The 18,905-nt window shown below is 60.4% G+C and overlaps 2 protein-coding genes across 6 annotated transcripts in view; one reads left to right on the forward strand and one right to left on the reverse strand.

The window, feature by feature from the left end:
• The window catches only part of SREBF1 (sterol regulatory element binding transcription factor 1), a 30,199-nt gene extending 16,834 nt beyond the window's left edge, over nt 1–13,365 (forward strand). For both annotated transcript variants that reach the window (XM_075899746.1, XM_075899747.1), the window contains exons 8-19: nt 420–624; nt 1,105–1,274; nt 1,577–1,838; nt 4,784–4,950; nt 5,304–5,472; nt 5,807–5,915; nt 6,083–6,192; nt 6,472–6,604; nt 6,820–6,982; nt 7,637–7,822; nt 8,000–8,111; nt 8,716–13,365. In XM_075899746.1, coding sequence (XP_075755861.1) covers nt 420–624; nt 1,105–1,274; nt 1,577–1,838; nt 4,784–4,950; nt 5,304–5,472; nt 5,807–5,915; nt 6,083–6,192; nt 6,472–6,604; nt 6,820–6,982; nt 7,637–7,822; nt 8,000–8,111; nt 8,716–8,939 — 2,010 coding nt within the window. In that variant the 3' untranslated portion in view covers nt 8,940–13,365. The remainder of the gene's footprint in view (nt 1–419; nt 625–1,104; nt 1,275–1,576; nt 1,839–4,783; nt 4,951–5,303; nt 5,473–5,806; nt 5,916–6,082; nt 6,193–6,471; nt 6,605–6,819; nt 6,983–7,636; nt 7,823–7,999; nt 8,112–8,715) is intronic.
• Nucleotides 13,366–16,760: 3,395 nt separating this feature from the next.
• RAI1 (retinoic acid induced 1) overlaps nt 16,761–18,905 on the reverse strand; it is a 162,452-nt gene continuing 160,307 nt past the window's right edge. For 2 of the 4 annotated variants that reach the window (XM_075899745.1, XM_075899744.1), the window contains one exon: nt 16,761–17,677. In XM_075899745.1, the coding sequence (XP_075755860.1) occupies nt 17,663–17,677 (15 nt within the window). In that variant the 3' untranslated portion in view covers nt 16,761–17,662. The remainder of the gene's footprint in view (nt 17,678–18,905) is intronic. The other 2 variants (XR_012896197.1, XR_012896196.1) reach the window with 2 other exon arrangements.

Genomic DNA, 18,905 nt, shown 5'->3' on the forward strand with positions numbered 1-18,905 from the left:
ATAGCTGAGTGCCTTTCACCTTCCCGGCCCTGCGCCGCCTCTGCTCTCCTGGGGAGGTGGGGAAGTGGCAGCCTGCTCTCGAAGGGGAAACTGAGGCACAGACCGGGGCTGTGACCTGCCCACGTCGCGTGCAACGCTGGGAAAAGAGGCCTGGCTTGCAGCCCTGAGCTCAAAGCTCTCCTCCTTCCCAGCATGATCTGGCTTTCCAAAAGGAGCAGCCCTGGCATCAGATCCCTTGGCCTACGTCACAGCTCCATGTTGATGACTGGCCAGTGACATGGGTCCTTTTCCCCCTAGCTGGTCTGGCCCCTGCCTGCCAGCTGGCCTGGTGCGCTCCCGGGGGGTTCCCCTCCTGCTGAGCTAGAGGAGACCCGCTGTGGCAGCAAGGACTCACGCCTGCCTCTCTGCTTGGCTTGCAGGGGAAAAAGGAGCAGCAGCTGCTGTCCCCTGGCAGCCTGGGCATGCTGGATCGCTCGCGCATGGCGCTCTGCGCCTTCGTCTTCCTCTGCCTCTCCTTCAACCCCCTGGCCTCCCTGCTGAGAGGCGCCAGCCCCGAGGGCGCCCCAGAGAGCAGGGGCTCCCCCAGCCTCGGCAGGAACATAATGGGCCAGCCGGATGCCGGAGGTAAGTGCTGGGATCGGCACAGAACAGCCCCTGGGGCAAGAGATTTAGTGCTGCAGGGGGTGATCAGGGCCAGAGCTCCCTGGGGTCAGGCCATAGCATAGCAGGGGGCTAGGTAACTGGGGTGATGGGCGGAGGGCTGGACGGTAGCCAGGGGTTGGGGGGCTGGTTGGGCCAATGGGGCCCAGGCTGGAGGGTAGCTGGGGGTTGGGGTGACGGGGGCCAGGGAGGAGGGTAGCTGGGGTTTGGGGTTATCGGGGCCAGGCTGGAGGGCTGTGGGGGGCGGGATTCTGCTGCTTGTCCAGGGCTGTGGCAGGAGCAGCTGGGGGGAGGGCTGTGTGTGGTCTGTGGCCCCATGTGGTCCCACAGCCCCTGCTCCGTAGCACGGGGGGCCCTCCGGGTGCCGGTGGGGCGGGAGCTCGGGGGCTGTGATGTGGTGCTAACACTGTCCCTGGCCTCCGTCTCTCTGCGCCCCCTGCCCAGACGAGGCCTCGAGCTGGCCCACTCTGATCTTCTGGGGGCTCAATGTGCTCGTCGTGCTGGGAGCCTTCGTCCGGCTCTTCATCTACGGCGAGCCGGTCACCCGCCCCTACTCGGAGTCGTCCGTCCTCTTCTGGAGGCACCGCAAGCAGGCGGACCTGGACCTGGCGCGGGTAAGGAATACAGCTGCTGGCGGAGCCCTGGGTAAGGGGCCGCGGGCGGGTCCCAACCCAGAGTCGTGTGCATCTGCCTGGGGGGGCCCAGCTCCTACCTGGCACAGCCCCACCCCCAATTCCTGCCAGGCCCCGCCCCTCTCTGCCCACTTGGCATACTTCCTTGGCCCTCCCCACCAGCCCTGCCCAGCTCCCAACTTCCCAGGGAAAGCCCTGCCCTGGCAGAGGCCTGATACTCAGCAGTGGGACTCCCCACCCCGCAAGCAGGGTCTTGACACCCTGCATCTTCTCCGTGCTGGCAGGGGGACTTCGCCCAGGCCTCCCAGCACCTGTGGACGGCCCTGAAGGCCCTGGGCCGCCCGCTCCCCACCTCCAACTTCGACCTGACCTGCAGCCTCATGTGGAACCTGATCCGCCACCTGCTGCAACGCCTGTGGGTGGGGCGCTGGCTGGCTGGGCGAGCCGGAGGCTTCCGGCGAGACCGCGAGCTGAAGGCTGACGTGCGCAAGAGCGCCCGTGACGCTGCCCTGGTCTACCACAAGCTGCACCAGCTGCACATGACCGGTAGGGGGCACCCGCGGGCCTTGATGGGGGGGTGATTACTGGAGTTAGGCCAGAGGAGGGCAGGATATGGGGACTGGATGCCCCTGAGGGGCAGAATACAGGGATTGGATTCCCCCATCGCAGCTGGATATGGGAAGGAGAGATTGGGGCTGGATAGCGGGTTGGTCAGTCCCTGATCCGATGCTGTGCCAGCCTCCCACTTAGCTCTGTCTGTGCCTCTCAGCCCCGATCCACAGACCCCCACTCTCTTCTGCTTTTGCAGCCGGCGCTGTGCAGGAGGGAGAGGGGAGAGGCCAGGTGCTGCCCACCTTCCCCATTGCTGAATAAAGGAGGAAGAGCAATAATAAAAAATGTGGAAATGGCAGAGGTGCTGAATGACTTCCTTTTATTGGTTTTCACCAAGATTGGTGGCAATTGGGTGCCTAACCTAGTGAATGCCAGTGAAAAATGGGCTAGGTTCAGAAACGTAAGCTAGGAAAAGAACAAATTAAAAATTACTTAGAAAAGTTAGATGTCTTCAGGTCATCAGGGCCTGATGAAATGCATCCCAGAATACACAAAGAGCTGGCTGAGGGGGTATCTGAGCCATTAGCTACCATCTTTGAAAAGTCACGGAAGTCCAGAAGACTGGGAAAGGGCAAATCTAGTGCCCACCTATAAAAAGGGAAATAAGAACAACCCAGGAAACCACAGACCAGTCAGTTTAACTTCTGTGCCAGGAAAGATAATGCAGCAAATAAGGAATTCATCTTCAAACATCTGGAAGATAATAAGGTGATAAGTAACAGTCAGCATGGATTTGTAAAGAACAAACCGATGTGATCGCTTTCTTTGATAGAATAACAAGCCTTGTGAATAAGGGGGAAGTGGTAGATGTGCTATCTGTAGACTAGGGATGTTAAGAAGCGGGTTTTTAACTAATCGAGTAGTTGATAGAATTTTTATCGACTACTCAATTAGTTGATAGACAGTTGGCTCAGTCCTGGCTCGTGCCGGGGTCCAGGACCAAACCCCACTGCGGCTCTGCAGTTTAAAAGGTAATAAGAGCTGGGCAGCCTGCCCCCCGGCTCCTACTGTGTTTTAAATTGCAGAGCCGCAGCAGGGTTTGGTCCCAGACTGGTGCAAGCAGGGACTGAGCCAGGCTGCCTGCCCAGCCAGCAGCAGCCCCTGTCCACGGGGAGGGCCGAGCGGGGAGTTGGGACCCCCTGTGGACAGGGGTTGCTTCATGGCAGCAGCTCCTCCCTCCCCCCTGCTGCTGCCTCTGATAGAGGCAGCAGCAAGGAGCTCAGGCAGAAATCCAGAGATGATGCTGGGAAGGAACTAGCTTTTAAACCAGCTCTCCCCAGCATTGGCTCCTGCTTCTTCCCCTGCTGCCTCTGATACAGAGACACTAAGTGGGGGGAATGTGAGTAGCTGACTACTCCCTTGTATACCTAATCTAGACTTTAGTAAAGTATTTGATACAGTCTTGCATTACTTTCTTATTAATAAACTAGGGAAATACAAAGTAGATGGGGCTACTGAAAGGTGGGTACATATATTGGTTGGATAACTGCTCTTAGGGTACGGCTACACTACACAGGTTATCCTGGAAGAACTGTTCAGCATCCAAGGAACGCATTTGCTCTTCCACTTTTTTTGCGGAAGAGCAGACACACTCTTTCAGAAGCCCCTGTATTCCTCGTTCCACAAGGAATAAGGGGGCTTTTGAAAGAGGTTTTTTTTCTGACATTTGATCCAGTCTTCAGGGATCAGTTTTGGGACCAGTTCTGTGCAATATCTTCATCAATTATTTGGATGATGTCATAGACAGTACGATTATAAAGTTTGCAGACGATACCAAGCTGGGAAGAGTTGCAAGTGCTTTGGAGGATAGGGTCATCATCAGTGTTCCCTGTAAGATAAGCGTTCGGGTGGCTGCCCAGGAGAGATTAAGGTGCTGCCCAGCTGAGCGCCCACAGCCAACAGTGTGTGTTTCTTTTGGTGGTGCACACCTGCACATACCTTGGTGCACATAACAAAATTTATTCCACACATGGATGGAAAAACTGAGAGGGAACATTGGTCATCATTCAAAATGATCTGGACAAACCAGAGAAATGGTCTGAGGTAAATAGGATGAAATTCAATCAGGACAAATGCAAAGTGCTCCACTTAGGAAGGAACAATCAGTCTCACACATACAGAATGGGAAATGACTGTCTAGGAAGGAGTCCTACAGAAAGCGATCTAGGGGACATAGTGGGCCACTATAGTGACTAAATATGAGTCAGCAGTGTGACACTTGCAAAAAAAAGCAAACATTCTGGGAAGCTTTAACCGGTGTATTGTGAGCAAAACATGAGAAGTCATTCTTCCGCTCTACTCTGCGCCGATTAGGCCTCAACTGGAATATTGTGTGCACCACCTTTCAAGAAAGATGTGGACAAACTGAAGAAGGTCCAGAGAAGTGCAACACAATAATTCAAGGTCTAGAAAACATGACCGGCGAGGGATGACTGAAAGAACTGGGTTTGTTTAGTTTGGAAAAGAGAAGACTGAGAGGGGACATGATAACAGCTTTCAAATACCTGAAAAGGTGTTACAAGGAGGAGGGAGAAAAAATATTCTTCTTAACCTCTGAGGACAGGACAAGAAGCAATGGGCTTAAACTGCAGCAAGGGTTGTTTAGGTTGGACATTAGGAAAAACTTCCTACCTGTCAGGGTGGTTAAACACTGGAATAAACTCCCGTGAATACAGGGGACTGGACTCTCGAGTTCCCTTCCAGTTCTAGGATTCTATGAATCTGTGATTCCTCCGGCTAACTCCGTAGGTGACCTGAGTCCTGTAGGAGTGAGGCGGCCTCAGGGCCCGTGGCCCTCAGCAGGAATGAGCGTGGGGGGCCTGGTGAGGAGGGAACACCCCTCAATGTTAGGCTGATGTCCCCCATCTCCTCGCCCATAGGGAAGCACGTTGGGGGCCACCTCTCTGGCATCAACATGGCGCTGAGCGCTGTCAACCTGGCCGAGTGCGCGGGTGACACTGTCTCCGTGGCGACGCTTGCCGAGATCTACGTGGCCGCGGCGCTTCGCGTGAAGACCAGCCTTCACCGGTGCGTCCACTTCCTGGCGGTGAGTATGGCTGGGGGGCGGGGTTGGCCCAGTGTAGGCGGGGCTCCTCCATGCCCCACCCTCCCAGGGCTGCTCCAGGATGGGGCGCTACAGGCAGCATTCCCCACAATCAGGAACCCTCTTACTGTTTGGGGTGGCTGGGGCCCATCGAGCCTGGCACCCCCTGCGAGGAGGGGTCCATAGCTGGGCATCTTTCCTCCCAACCTCCCTGCTGCCTCGGACCAGCCCTGAACTGGATGCCAGCTCTGGCCATGGTGCTCTGCCCAGACAGCACCATCCTGTCTGGCTGCCCCCAGGGCTGCGCTTGTCCCCATCTCGCCCAGAGGGGCTGACCCGTGTCTCTGCCCCTGCAGCGTCCCTTCCTGTGCAGCGCCCGGCAGGTGTCCCTGTCGCACAGCGGCACCGTGCCCCCGGCCATGCAGTGGCTCTGCCACCCTGTGGGCCACCGCTTCTTCGTCGATGGAGACTGGTCTGTGAAGGGCACCCCGAGGGACAGCATCTACAGCTCCACCGGCAACCCAGGTACCCCGTGTCTCACTGCCCAGCTGTCTGTGCAGGGCGGGCACAGCCCCAGGGAGAGGCAGGCAGGGACTGCGCCCACATTCCCAGGCTCAGCTCTGCGGATGCCCCTCGATCCCACCCCGTAGTCGCTCTGGGTTCCCTTGCAGCTCTGCTGCTGCCCTTACCCTTGGTTTCCGGGTTGCTGGGCACCTTGCCAGGGACCAGCCTGCCCTGCCCCTTATTAGGATGCCCCCAGCAAGGGAGGTGATTGGTCCCTGTGGGATTTGCAGGGCGAGCTGGAAGAGTCTGTCCCTCCCCCCAGCCCGGCTAACAAACCCCTCTCGGTGCTTCCCAGTGGACCCCCTGGCTCAGGTGACCCAGCTGTTCCGTGAGCACCTGCTGGAGAAGGCTCTGTGCTCCGTGGCCATGCCAGAGCCCAGCCCACCGGCCACCCACACAGAAGGGTAAGTACCAGTAGCGGCCCAGGGCAGAGAGACATCCAGCTGCTGGCTTCCTGCCAGCCTGCAGCAACCACTCCATGCACCCCGAGTCCCTGGGAAGGGGGTGAGGACCCAGGACGGTTCACTCTCCTGGCAGCCGCCCCAACTGCTCCTCTCCCCCTCGGCCCCAGGGAGTTCTCCGATGCCCTGGAGTACTTGCAGCTGCTCAACGGATGCTCAGACGCGGCCGACGCCCCCAACTGCACCCTCTCCATCAGCTCCGACATGGCGGCCGGCACAGGTGAGGCCATCGCGGATCAGTGCAGATGGGGCGGGGGGCCGGCGCCGAGAGGCTGGGCGGATGCTGCCATTGGGGCTCTGACGGGAGCACGCGGCACCTGGGGTGTCCAGGTTAAGCTGAGCGCGGTGACCTGGGGGAGCTGTGAGAATTACTGGCCTGGGATTGGGGTGCGGGGGGGACTGTGCAAGGCAAGGGGGTGATGGGAAGGGGCAGGCGGCTGTCGGTTCCTCGCTGTGATCTGCTGGCTGGTGCCACCGGTCCCATGTCCCCCATTTGCAGGCAGCGACCCTGTGGCCAGGTGGTGGGCGTCCATCGTTGCCGTGGCGATTCACTGGCTGCAGGGGGACGACGAGGCGGCTGAGCGGCTGTACCCGCTGGTGGAGACCATGCCCAGAGCCCTGCAGGTGTCGGAGTGAGTGTCTGCAGGGATGGGGACGGGGTGTCCGCTGCTGGCACCCCCTGGGGACCAGGCGGGGGAGGCGTGACACAGTGTCATATGCTCACCAGAGCGGGCGGGCGGGGGGCATTGCATCCCAGGGAGACAGATTTGGAGGTGGGGCTGAGAGAGGGGGCAGCAAGGGCCAGGGCTGGGCACCAGCGTGACCCTCTCCCCCTCTGCTCACGTAGGAGGCCCCTGCCCAGGGCGGCGCTGCACTCCTTCAAGGCCGTGCGAGCCCTGCTGGGAAAGCAGGACAGCAGCCAGGCCAGCCTGGGCCAGTGCGAGAAAGCCAGCGGCTCCCTGCGGGACAGTCTGGGTCTCAGCTCGCCCGCCACCAGCACCCTGGACAAGGTGAGTCCCCGGGCGGGTTGGCCTGGGAGGGGGCGGGTGAGTCGCTGTGAGTGCTCGCTGCTCTCAGCTGTGTCTCTGGACTCTCTCCCGCGTGCCAGGCAGCCGCCGCTGGGCGACGCACGGCGCTGCAGGAAGCAGGGAGCGGTGCCGAATGCCGTGGAACCATCTGACTCGCTTGGGTCGTGCCCCCAGATGGCCCCGGGCCTGGCCCGCCGGACGCAGGCCTCGGCTGGCAGGGACGTGGCGGCGGGCGCCGCGTGGTGGCCGCAGCTGCGGTGCATTGTAGTTGCATTGCATGTGTGAGAAGGAGTGTGCAATGCCTCTGCAGTGCAGCCCAGCTGGGCCAACTTCCAGCACCAGCCCGCAGCAAGGGGCCGGGGCACGAGGGCCGGGGCCCGGCGTCAAGCACCCGCCTGGCAGTTCCCGGGGAGAAGCCCTCCAGCGCACCGGCCCTCGCCTGTCAGCGTGGCAAGCTGGGACCCCGATGGGCAGACCTGCTGCATGGCACCGCGGCGGGAGAGGTGGGGAGGGCCGGGCCCAATCTCCCTGGGTCGCCCCTGCGCTCTGTGGTGTCTGTGTGGGCACCGCCCTGGGGAGCGTCTGTCCTGCAGGCTCTGTCCGTCCGTCCCTCTCACCCGTGCCCCTCCCCTCCAGGCAGTTCAGCTGCTCCTGTGCGACCTGCTCCTGGTGACCCGCACCAACCTGTGGCAGCAGCAGATGAACGTGAGCCAGCAGCTGAGCTGCGTCTACCAGGCCTCGGCCCTCGAGCTACGGGGCTTCCAGCAGGACCTCAGCAGCCTGCGGCGCCTGGCCCAGACCTTCCGGCCAGCCATGCGCCGGGTGAGCCGGGGGGCGGGGGTTCTGGGGGAGGGTCAGCTCTGTGCCTCGTCTGCCTCTGCTTCCCACCATGCTTTGGGGCGGGCCCTCTGTGGAAGTCCCAGGGTGCTGACGTTGCCTGGGGGCTGGCCTGGCGCTGGGGTATCTGGGGGCTGACTCTCACTGGGGGCTGGTCCACAGGTGTTCCTGCATGAAGCCACCGCCAGGCTGATGGCCAGAGCCAGCCCCACCAGGACCCACCAGCTGCTGGACCGCAGCCTGCGCAGGAGAGGGGCTCAAGCCAACAAAGCAGGTGAGGGGGCGGCCTGGGGGTAGCGAGCCCAGTTTGCCTTCTGCCCACCAACCTGCGGGGCTCTGCTGGGCGAGCAGGGACTGCGGCAAGTGCCTTGTTCCTGCCCCGATGTTGGGAGGAGGATTCAGCCCCCATGGCCCTGTCTGTCCCGGGCCTCTCAGAGCTGGCCAACCAGAGCTGGCCGAGGGGCTCTATGGCCACCCCTTAGGAGAGAGGCTGAGACCCGGCACCAGCTCATGACATGCAACATGATGCCAACACACCTAGCCTGGGGCAGCAGATGGGCCCGGTTCACCCCACCCTTCAGCCTACTTGGTACAGGGCTGAGGGGGACCAGCCAGAGGCCAATCCGGGGTGTACGGAGCAACAGGCTCCGCAGTGTGTGGCCGGCAGGGCCGGTGCTAGCGTGGCTGTTGGCCTGCCGGGGGTAGAGGGTAGCCTGGGCTGGAATGCCTGCAAAGGACCAGTCCCCCCCCCCGTCCGTCTGTGCCACAAGCAATGGGCATCTGATTGTGGCCCTGCCTTGCCCCTCCGTCACCTGGACCCCTCTGTCGGCGCTGGCAGCCAGTGCTGAACAGGCTGGACCCTGTCTTGGCTTTTGCAGCCGGCGAGCCGGAGAGCCACCCCACGCCGCGGGAACATGCCGAGGCCCTGCTGCTGGCTTGCTGCTACCTCCCGCCCAGCTTCCTCTCCGCGCCCGGCCAGCGCGTAGGCATGTTGTCCGAGGCCGCCCGCACCCTGGAGAAGCTGGGCGACAAACGGACGCTTCACGACTGCCAGCAGATGATCATCAAACTGGGCAGCGGCACCACGGTCACCACTGGATAGCGTCGCGGCCGGAGAGCCATGGACCGCGGGGGCGGGAAGGCCGCTGCTCTGCTGGGCCCGGCCTCCGCTGCTCCCTCTGAGCGGCTGTGTCATGGCCAACGTGTCTCCTTGCTTCATTGCCAGGAGGGCTTGTCATTACCACTGGGGGCCGGGGCAAGGGCGCTGGGAGCCTGGACTCTCTTCGCTGACCCTGGGCAAATCACTTCGCTGACCCTGTGCCTCAGTTTCCCCATGGGTGTAGTACCCTTTGCTAGCCTGGGGGTGCTGGCTGTGGAGCGGTGTTGCAGGCAGAGCGTTACGGGGGTGGCGCGAAGCAGGCTCTGGGGGCTGAGCATGGGGGCTGGGACATTGGCTGGGGGTGCCCTTGCTCCTAAGCCTACTGCTGAAACCTGGCCTCCTGCACACACGCACTGTGGGGTCCAACTGGCCCCAGCTAGAAGTTCGCCCCCAGCATGTGGGGACTGCCAGGCGCTCTGTGGCCCAGGCTCTGCAGCCTGCTGAGCACTCGCCCTCGGAGCCACTGGTGCTGGGGGACAGCCAGGCCCTTGTTGTTACGGTCTTATGGGCCATGGGACCGGCACAGGCCTGGGTGTGCTCTTCTCCTGCCCTTGCCCTCCGCTCCTCCGCCCCACTGCCCTTCCCTCCATGCCCCCAGCCACTGAGGGTGGGCACTGGGACCTCTAGTGGCACCTTCTCTGCTTTGCAGTATTGGTCCATTTCTCCAGCCTTCTCCCGTGCCTCCTCCAGACAGCCAGTTCTGGGCTGATGCCCCGGCCTTCGCCCTCACTTCCCTGTTGGAAGGCCCCTGACTCCCTGCATCAGCAGCTGGCAGAGCCCTGGGCACCAGCTCAAGGGGCTTCAGGGAAAAAGAAGAGCCGGGTGGAGGTGGGGGCAGCCTTCGGTGATCCTGGGGGAGAGCGATCGCAGGGGTGGGGCCGGGCACAGAGCCCCGGGCTCCATGTCGGCTTGGTCTGGCGTGCTACCCACAGGGCTGGGGCTGTGTTTGCAGAAGGGCTCAGTGTTAGTGCTGGGGGGGGAGGTCTGGGGTGGGCAGCACCCCCGGCGGGGGGGCCGTGGCATCAGCGTGCTCCTGCTCCGGCATGGGGGCGGCCACGTGCCAGGACTCGCAGTACTGTACCTCGCCGCCCCGCCCCGCCCTGGCGTTTCCTTTCTACCGGTTATTTTCATAGTTGGAGAGTTTTTTGTACAGATGATTAAAGTTGCTTATTTATAACCGTGCCTGTGCTGGCTGGGGGGCGCTGTACCTGACACCCCAACTTGGGAGGCTCATAGTGCACGGCCTGGCCTGGCCCACGCGGGGGTGGCGGTGTTATTGCGCCCAGCTGGGGTGGTTCATCCCCTCCAGCCTGTGTCAGCAGGGGCCAGCCATGGCTGCTGCATCTCAGGGGAGCCTCTGCCTCCCTTCCCCCCTGCTTTGTGATCCAGCCTGGGCACAAGGAGCAGCTGGCTTGGGCCTCTCCTGAGAAGCAGGGGCTGTGGCATGGAGCCTGAAGGAAGCCCCTGTGCTGAGGACTCAGCAGGCTGTCCCCCTGGTGCCCGACACTAGTGCTGGAGCACGTGGCTTGTTCACGTGGTCGTGGAAATCAAGGCGTCAGTCCCGCAGGGCTCTGGGTGCCTGGCAGGCTGGAGAGCGCGTGTCACGTCCCAAGTGCCAACAGGGTCCCGCTTGTTGCAGAAAGGGGGGGACATTCTGCAAAATTCTGCCTGTCCCTGCTGCCCCGCGCGGGTGGGTGTGTAGCATGTTTGGCACCGTGTCCCTGGAGCCTGCCCCTGGCTCCCATCCCCAGGCACACGGACGGTAAGTAGAGTCACCAGGGTCCCATCCAGATGGGAGGAGGACGGAGGCCAGGACTCCTGGGTGCTGTTCCTGACAGCCGCTGCCTGGCAGCATGACCTGTAGGGTATCACTCCCTCCCAGGGCCTGTTTCCCTGGTGCAGGGTTAGACGGACGTGCTGGATCACTGGGGCACCAGGTGATTCACAGGCGGGTGTGTCGCACGGGGGAGGCTGGGGCTGGCTGAGGGCACGACTCCTCCTGGATGGGTGGGAGCAGGGTTGTGATGGGCAGAGGCCCAGGTGTCAGCACTGAGCTGCCCCTAAGCAGAGTCCTGGAAGTGGGGGGGGGGGGAGGGGGTGCTCAGGGCAGGCCCCTTTGCTGTGGGCTGTTGCACCCCTTAGGCCATCAGCACCCAGCCTGGGAAGGTGCCGCACTGGGAGCATGGGGCGTATGGTGCACAGGCGGAGCAGTGGGAGCAGGAGAGGAACATCGTGTCTGTGTCAGGGCAGGGCTAAGCGGAGCCAGGCTGTATCACCCTCAGCAGGGCTGGGAAGGGGCACGCTAGCCCTTCTTCCGCTGCCCGGGCTGCCATCAGGACAGGTGGGCTGCCGGGGGAGGGTGAGACACCCTGGCTCCCTGCCACAGACACTACCACTGAGCCTCAGACTCATCCCTACCGAGCTAAGCCGGGACATTTTGGCTCCTGCCTTGCTTGGCTGGTTCTATTGTTCCCTTCCCCCACAGCCTGCTGTGAGCCTCTCTGAGCCACGCATCATGCCCTCCTCTCCCCCAGCATCACACAGGGCAGCTAGCCGGAGGGGCTGAGCCCAGTCCCACGGCGTGAAGGCTCATCCAGCTACAACTGCACCTCAGCACAGGGCCTGGTTTCAGCCGAGGGCGTAGGCACGGCCTGGCAGCGCTGCACTGGGGCATGCAAACACCAGCTGGGCACGGCAGGCACAGGGCTGAGCAAAGACCCGGGGGAGAGCAGGCGTTTGGCAGCGGCTGGATTCGGTCCCTGCCTCAGCCCCTGATGTGAGCTGTTTAGGGTGGCTGTGGCCAAGGCCGAGTTAGGGGATGCTCCTCCAGCGGGCTGGGGGCCGGGTACAGCTAACAGGGCCCAGACAGTTCATCTGCTGCACCCTGCACGCCGCAGGGGAGGGCGGGACGCCTGTTAGCTTGCATCACCGCCGGAGCATCGCTGGCCTAGGGTGGTGGCAGCAGCCGATCGACTGCCTTGGTACTGGCTCAGCCCCTGCCTCGCCCCAGCCCCACAGCGCTGGGCAGGCCCCAGAGACTGGGCAGGGGGCTCCCTGCTGCTACCCAGCGAGAAAAGTGGAGCCACAGGTGTGGGCCCTGCCGGCGAAGCCAAACACCGAGCACTTGGCTGCCTGGCACAGTCCCTGCCAATGGGCCGGGGGCCTTACATATCCCTCAGGCCGCTGTAGGCAGGTGTCTGCCCCATGCACTCAGCTCCCAGCACGCGGTGCCACTGCTGGGTTGGTGCTTGGGGGGGCGGGGAGGGAGGGGACAGATACCAGCTGGCTCCCCCCCCGTCAGTGGCAGGGCCTGTGTCTGTGCAGTACCCAGGACAGTGGAGGGCCCAAGCGCAACAGGGACTCCCCGCCATGCCCCTAAGGCTGTCAGGGGCCCCCAGCTATCACTCCCCCAAGCCACCTGGCTCTGTGTGCTACCTGGCCTCATACCCTTGCCCCTCTCCAGGGCAGCAGCAGGGCATCTGGGGGCCAGTCACCCCCAGGCAATGTGTATGGGGGGAGGGGTGACTGCTGAGCCTGCAGCCTGGCACCTCGCTTGGTGCTGCGCCCACAGCATCACCAGCCTAGCTCATGGCAGGCCCCAGCCCGCGGCACGTCAGCCTTGCGTGGGCCTGTCACAGGCCACGCCACCACCGTGGGGGGGGGGGGGCTCAACATGCCACCACCGGGGTGGGGGGGGATCAACACACCACCTGGCAGCTGGGTGGGGGGTCAGCAACGGTGCCCGGGACGTGGTGGTGCCGCTGTTGGGAAGGGATGTGGCTGGAGGCTGGGGCATAGCATGGCTGGCTGGTTCCCCCTCTCCCCCAGCCATTAGGCCATACACATTCATAGTGGCAGGTGGGGGGGGGGGGCCCTGAAGGAAGCACATGGGGCATCTTGGGGCTCCCCTAGGCAAGGATGGGGGTGCTAGGGCGGGGCAGTATCTACATGCGCTAGTGGCCCAGGGGCAGACGGCTGCCAGTGTTGGCAAGAGGAGACCTGCAGGGACCCTGCGCCTGGGCAGACTTGCGCCCAGAAGCTAAGGGATCTAAAACAAGGGGCCCCAGCGGCGCTGGGGAGATGATGTGGGCAGGCCAGGTGCCAGGCTGAGTTTTGGGGATGTTGACAAGGTCCCAGGAGGCGTCAGCAATCGCGTATGGGAGGCCAGCAGGGAGCTTTGGCTTGAGGGGCAGAAAGAGATGAGATACCTTGAAGGAAGCAGACCAGTAATCAGAGCCCCAGGGGGGCTGGACTTGATGACCTTCTGGTGTCTCTTCCAGTTCTATGATAAGGGGATGGTTTGATGAGATAACAGGATCTTGGTAACTAATTGACCATTCATTATCAGTGGGAAATAGGTCAATGGAGGGATGATAGGAGTTACTATAGAGAACTTTCTGGGTGTCTGGCTGGTGAGTCTTGCCCACATGCTCAGGGTTTAGCTGATTGGGGTCGGGAAGGAATTTTCCTCCAGGGTAGATTGGCAGAGGCCCTGGAGGTTTTTCGCCTTCCTCTGTAGCATGGGGCACAGATCACAGCTGGAGGATTCTCTGCATCTTGGGGCCTTCAAAGCATTTGAAGACTTCAGTAGCTGAGATCTAGGTGAGAGGATTATTCTAAGAGGGGTGGGTGAGATTCTGTGGCCGGCACTGTGCAGGGGGTCGGACTAGATGATCATAATGGTCCCTTCTGACCTTAAAGCCTATGAGTCTATGAGATTGCTGGGTGAGCAAGATCCGTGCCCCTCTGGCTGGCCAGGCTCCCCGTCTCCCTGACAACGGGGGCTGCACTGTTATGGCAATGCCCCTGAGGTGGGGGCCAAAGGAGAGGAGAGGTATTTGCTTTCGTTACCTGTGTGTGTGTGTGTGTGTGTGTGTGAGCGCATGCACGCGCGCACACGCAGAGGATGCACTCTTAGAACTAATGTCATTGTTGCAACCTTTGTTCTATTCCTCAGCTGCTTGCTGGGGGAGGGGAAGGGGTCACCAGGAGAAACACAGGCTACGACGAGACGGCCACATACTTCCAAAACAATTGTTGTATCTTTATTGACGTTCTGAATGCAATGACCTGGTTTTTTTTTTTTTTTAACTCTTAAGGAAAATAAACATCTTTTAGAAACAGCTTGTTACACACAATCTTCAGTGTGAAGCAATATACTAAGTACACTAGTCTTAACATTTACAGTCGTCATATATATTATATATATGTATATGTATACATATATATACACTATATAATGAGGCAATATATAATACACACGATTTACCATTTTACAGTCATATGTACAAGATGCCACTAAAAACAGCCAGGATTTCAGGCAATGGTGCCAAGGACGCAGATAGTTTTTTTTCTCATGGTCCGAGGCAAGCTTCTGAAACAACAGACATTTCTTGGCCAGCAAACATTGAGGGCGAGGTGGTGAGATGACTAGCAAAGCGAGGCGGTGGTGACGAGCGCACAGTACTACCAACAGACAGGTTACAATGGGAAACTGGTTTTGCTTGGGCACAGCCCTGGCGGGGGGGAGGTCCAGGTTCTTTGACTGGCTGCAATGCAACAACAGATCAGGCTGTCGCGGGTCAGCTGGGCAGGAGAGGACGGGAATCACTGCTCACATCCAACCCATGTGAGAATTTTAAGCCTCTACAAGTCACACAAATGTACAGTAGAACCTCAGTGTTACAGACAACTCGGGATTGGAGGCTGTTCGTAACGCTGACATGTGTGCACTGCTAAACAAAACATTATGGTTGTTCTAGCAAAAGTTTACAACTGAACACTGACTTCCTACAGCCTTGAAACCACTATGCAGAAGAAAAATGCTGCTCCCCTCACCCTTTTTAAAGTAGTTTACAGAGCACTGTACTGGAGTTGCCTTGCTTGGATTTTGTCTCTGCCGCTGCCTGATTGCATAGATCCGGTTCTAAATGGGATGCGTGGTTGGTTGCTCAGTCCGTAACGCTGGTGTTCCTTACGCTGAGGTTCTACTGTAATTCATTTTCAGATGGGCTCATTCTTTCTGGTGTATGTTATCATGGCAAATCTTCATTAAGGACAGATCCGGCCAAATGCCAACCAAAATTGCCTCCGCTAATTCGCCCTTTAAACTGTGTGTGTGTGTGTGCGGCTCTGGTTTGTCACTCTGTATTGCTGTTCATCATGGATCTGAGTTTAGAAACTGTCCGTCGGTCATCTAACTGGTGTCACTGGGCCAGCATGCCCAGCAGCAGGGCAGGTCTAAGCCTGCACTAGTGGGCTGTTTCCATCGTGTTCAGCCTGGTCCATTCACGATCCCTCCAGTCTCCAGGATGGAGGCAGCGTTCCCACAAGGGCATCGGACAGCACAAAGAAAGGGCTGCGACGTCACGAAGCAACTCAGCTAAGTGGGAGAGGGACCAGGTCGCGGTTACCCAAATGTCTCTGCAACCAGCAATGCTGGGGCCCCAAAGACACGGGGCGCCTGCATGCCAGTGGCATAGGGCAAGGGGCTGGTAAGTTCTTCCAGCTCTAGATGGTTGCTGGCGTGTGCTGGCTGCTCCCTGCTCTAACGAGAGGTGCGGGAAGGTCGCCTGGTGGGGCTCATGTGAGTTCAAGACTCACCAGTTATGCAAAAGGACGGGAGCAAAGCTAGAACTGCTTCCAGCTCCAGCAAGGAGAGAGGGTGCTGCAGACGCATGTTCAAGCGGGAGAGGGGGGCAGGGGAGATGGGGGGGGGGGTGCAGCGAGCAATTGTTTGGGCCGGCTCAAGTGACAGCTGCTCGCTGAGCTTTCTGCTCCCTGTGGTGGCTGCCAGCTCACCACAGCGTGCGAGGGGGCAGCCCCCTTCTCCTACCTGGCCTCCTGCCAGCATGGAGCACAAGGGGCCTCTGAGGAGCCACACAGAGGAGGTGCAGAAGGCTGGTAGCTGGACGGGAGCCACTGCCCTCGCTGGTGTGAAAAACGCTGGGGCTTGGAAGTCCGGTTTACAGCACACCGGAGATGGGACCGTGACCCAGGGGGCTGGGTGGGCGTAGGAGGCCCCTGTGGAGAGGGAGAGTTCGGTTGGCTCCCTGGGGTGACTAGGGCTGGCACCCAAATCCATGGCTGCTCCTTAGAACCCAGCCACCAGCCAAGCACCTTGGTCACTCTGTGGTCATGACCATGGGGTCACCATGGTGCATTCATAGATAGCCCAAGCAGCAGGGAACGAGCAGCCGTCAAAGCTCAGCAGCGCACCTGGAAGGCAGGTGCGGGATTCGGACTCTTGCATGGCACAGCAGCAGCGGGCAGCATTGGGTACGGAGGGACGAATGGCGCACCGGGACGCTGAAGCCGGCAGCCGGGGCAGGGTCCGGGCTGGTCTAATGGATCAGTATTGCTTGTCACTCCCTGCCTGAGCTGCTGCGGGTGCGTATAGTGTTCCTCCTAGAGCAGCACACACCAGGACACAAGTCCAGTCCAGAGGGGGCAGGAGAGCAAAGCTGAAAGCTCAGAGCCAATGCAGGGAGTCGTAGGTTGGCTCATGAGGGGAACGATCTCAAACTCCCGTTTCCGTGCCAGAAACTCAGCCCATCTTCCAGGCCCACACAGCCCTGTGTGGTACAAAGCGACGGCTGCAGCAGGAACTCCCAAAGGCAGGCTAGGACCAAAACAGCATTTCCGCCTCCCCGGGCACACACCAACTTCCACCCCCAGCCTGTGCCAGTCACCCCCACCCACCTGTCCACATTGCGGCAGGGAACCGGGGCTGCAAATGAAAAACAGAACCAAAAGAGCAAAGTGTTGTTTCAAATATCAGGCCATTTTTTTTCTCATGTCGAGCACATATATACAGACAGACACCATGAGGTTTGCTGAAGGCAACATCTCAGATCAGATCAGAGTGAGATATGGAGGACTGGAAAGCTCTCATAGTCCAGCTGTTCCAGGGTAAGACAACATAGTCAGTAACCCTTTTACACTGTACCCTCCCCCCACCCTCTCCCGCCCCACCCCCACCCCACCCCTGTGCAGCTAATGTAGTTCTGAAACACAGTCTGTGTTTGCTGTGGGTTTTGTTATTTGCATCGTCTGGAGCCAGGTCAGAGAAGCCACCGTCCACGTGCCGCCTTCGTTCTCGGGTCAAGGGAGTCCCACCGCAGCAGGCTGACCCAGAATCCACTTCCAGGGGGAGGTGCTGAAAATGTTCCAGGCCGGAATTTACTTGGGGCCTTGTCCCAGGTAAAAGATGTTACTATCAGTGTCAGTTACAGGTCCTAAAGGGGAGAGGAGGAAAAACCTGGAACTGGATTTCTTTGCCCACTGGCTCCGGGGTAGAGTTCAGAGGGGGGAGGAGAAAAAACGTGGAACTGCTTTTATGTGCCCACCTGGAATGGCTCTGGGTAGAGTTCCAAGAAGACCCTGGAGCTGGATCTCCGTGCCCATCCGGAATGGCTCTGGGGAGAGTGGGGGGAGGGAGCAGAAGGGAAGAAGTAGAACTTGGAACTGGCTTCCCACCTGGCCTGAATTCCGGGTGTTCCCCCGTCCTGGGGGAGCACTGTTGCACGGGGGAATGGACGCAGAGGGGTACATTCTCCACTTTCGTCCTTGCCTTTCTCTGGGGGATCTTGCAGTTGGTAGACAAGCACCAAGGAGCCTCTGCGGAGGTCTGGGCCAGGCAGAGGGGCGACTTCCCAGCAGATGGATTATAACGGTTGCCTCTGCAAAAGAAAGCGAAAGGGTTAATGCGTCGGCAGGGAAAGGGTTAACCCACTGCTTGGGGGGGGGGGCGCTCTCCAATGGTGCAATGGTTAATCTGCTTGAATTCCACGCGGGGAATAGGATGGCACAAGGCAGAGGCAGTCAGAGCGGCTGCTGACAGCTGGAGGATTCCCTGGGCTCACCCTGCGGCTGGCACTGCTCACCCACGCGGGCACGGAGCAAAAGGACAGCCTGCTCCAGTCAGGCTGCCGGCCTGTCGCTGCAGCCAGTCAGCACCACAGAGAGAGAAGCCACCACCGGGAGGCAGCAACACTCATCTCCCAGCAACCTGCCCTCTTCCGGGTCCCTGCTAGCCATCTGCTGGCTTGTGGGAAGCCATTCCTCCATCACCTCCCTTCCCCTTCCAATCCCTCAGAGAAAGGGACACAGGTACCCCTCTCTTCCCCCCCGCCCTGGCTGCTGTCCTGCCCTGCCCGCGCTGGGGCAGGGTCCTCTTTGCTCCAGAGAACTGCCCTACCTAGCTTGACCCTTCAGCCTCAGCTAGGCCGCTTCAGCTTACCAAATCTGCTGGCGGGAGCCATGCGTCCACAGGGTGCCGTACATTCCCCTGGGGTCCCTGGGCATCAGCAAGGCACACGGGTGCTCAGAGCAGCTACCAGATCCATCTGTACATTTTCCCCCCCTCAGCAGCCAGCTGGTGATGACCCGACTGGATTACAAACGACAGCTGGGCCTGGCCCAATCACCCTCCCCCCGCTCAACACTCAAACCCCGAACTGTGGGCATGTTCCCAATCCGGAGCCGGGCTGCGCAGCCCGGCCCTCGCCTCTGCTTGCCTGCAGTAAGGTGCACACGCTGCCGCTGGGGAGGCAGGAAGCGCTTTTAGCGCCGATTCAATTAGCAGGCCCTGGCCAGCATTTGGAAGCAAGTTCCTGAGGGAAGACAAAGCCTTTCTCCTTGCTTTGTGGGGAGGTGGCAGGGGCGACCGGCAGCTGCCGCGACTTTCCCCACCTCTTCCCCTCCAAGGCCCCCGCTTCAACCTCACTTTGTTCCCGGTCTGCGCCTGCCTGTGCTCTGCCTCACTAGTGTAAGCAAACGGCTGTGGCCGCCGGGGGAGCAGGAATCCGCAGGCGGCTCGACTGTCTCTAGGAGCTGGAAGGGAAGTCGGGGGGTGCGTTTCCCCCGCAGGGGAACAGACGTCTGGGACGAGTTGCCAGGGCTGGAGGC

The sequence above is a fragment of the Pelodiscus sinensis genome, chromosome 16 (assembly GCF_049634645.1).
Source record: "Pelodiscus sinensis isolate JC-2024 chromosome 16, ASM4963464v1, whole genome shotgun sequence".
NCBI lineage: Eukaryota > Metazoa > Chordata > Testudines > Trionychidae > Pelodiscus > Pelodiscus sinensis.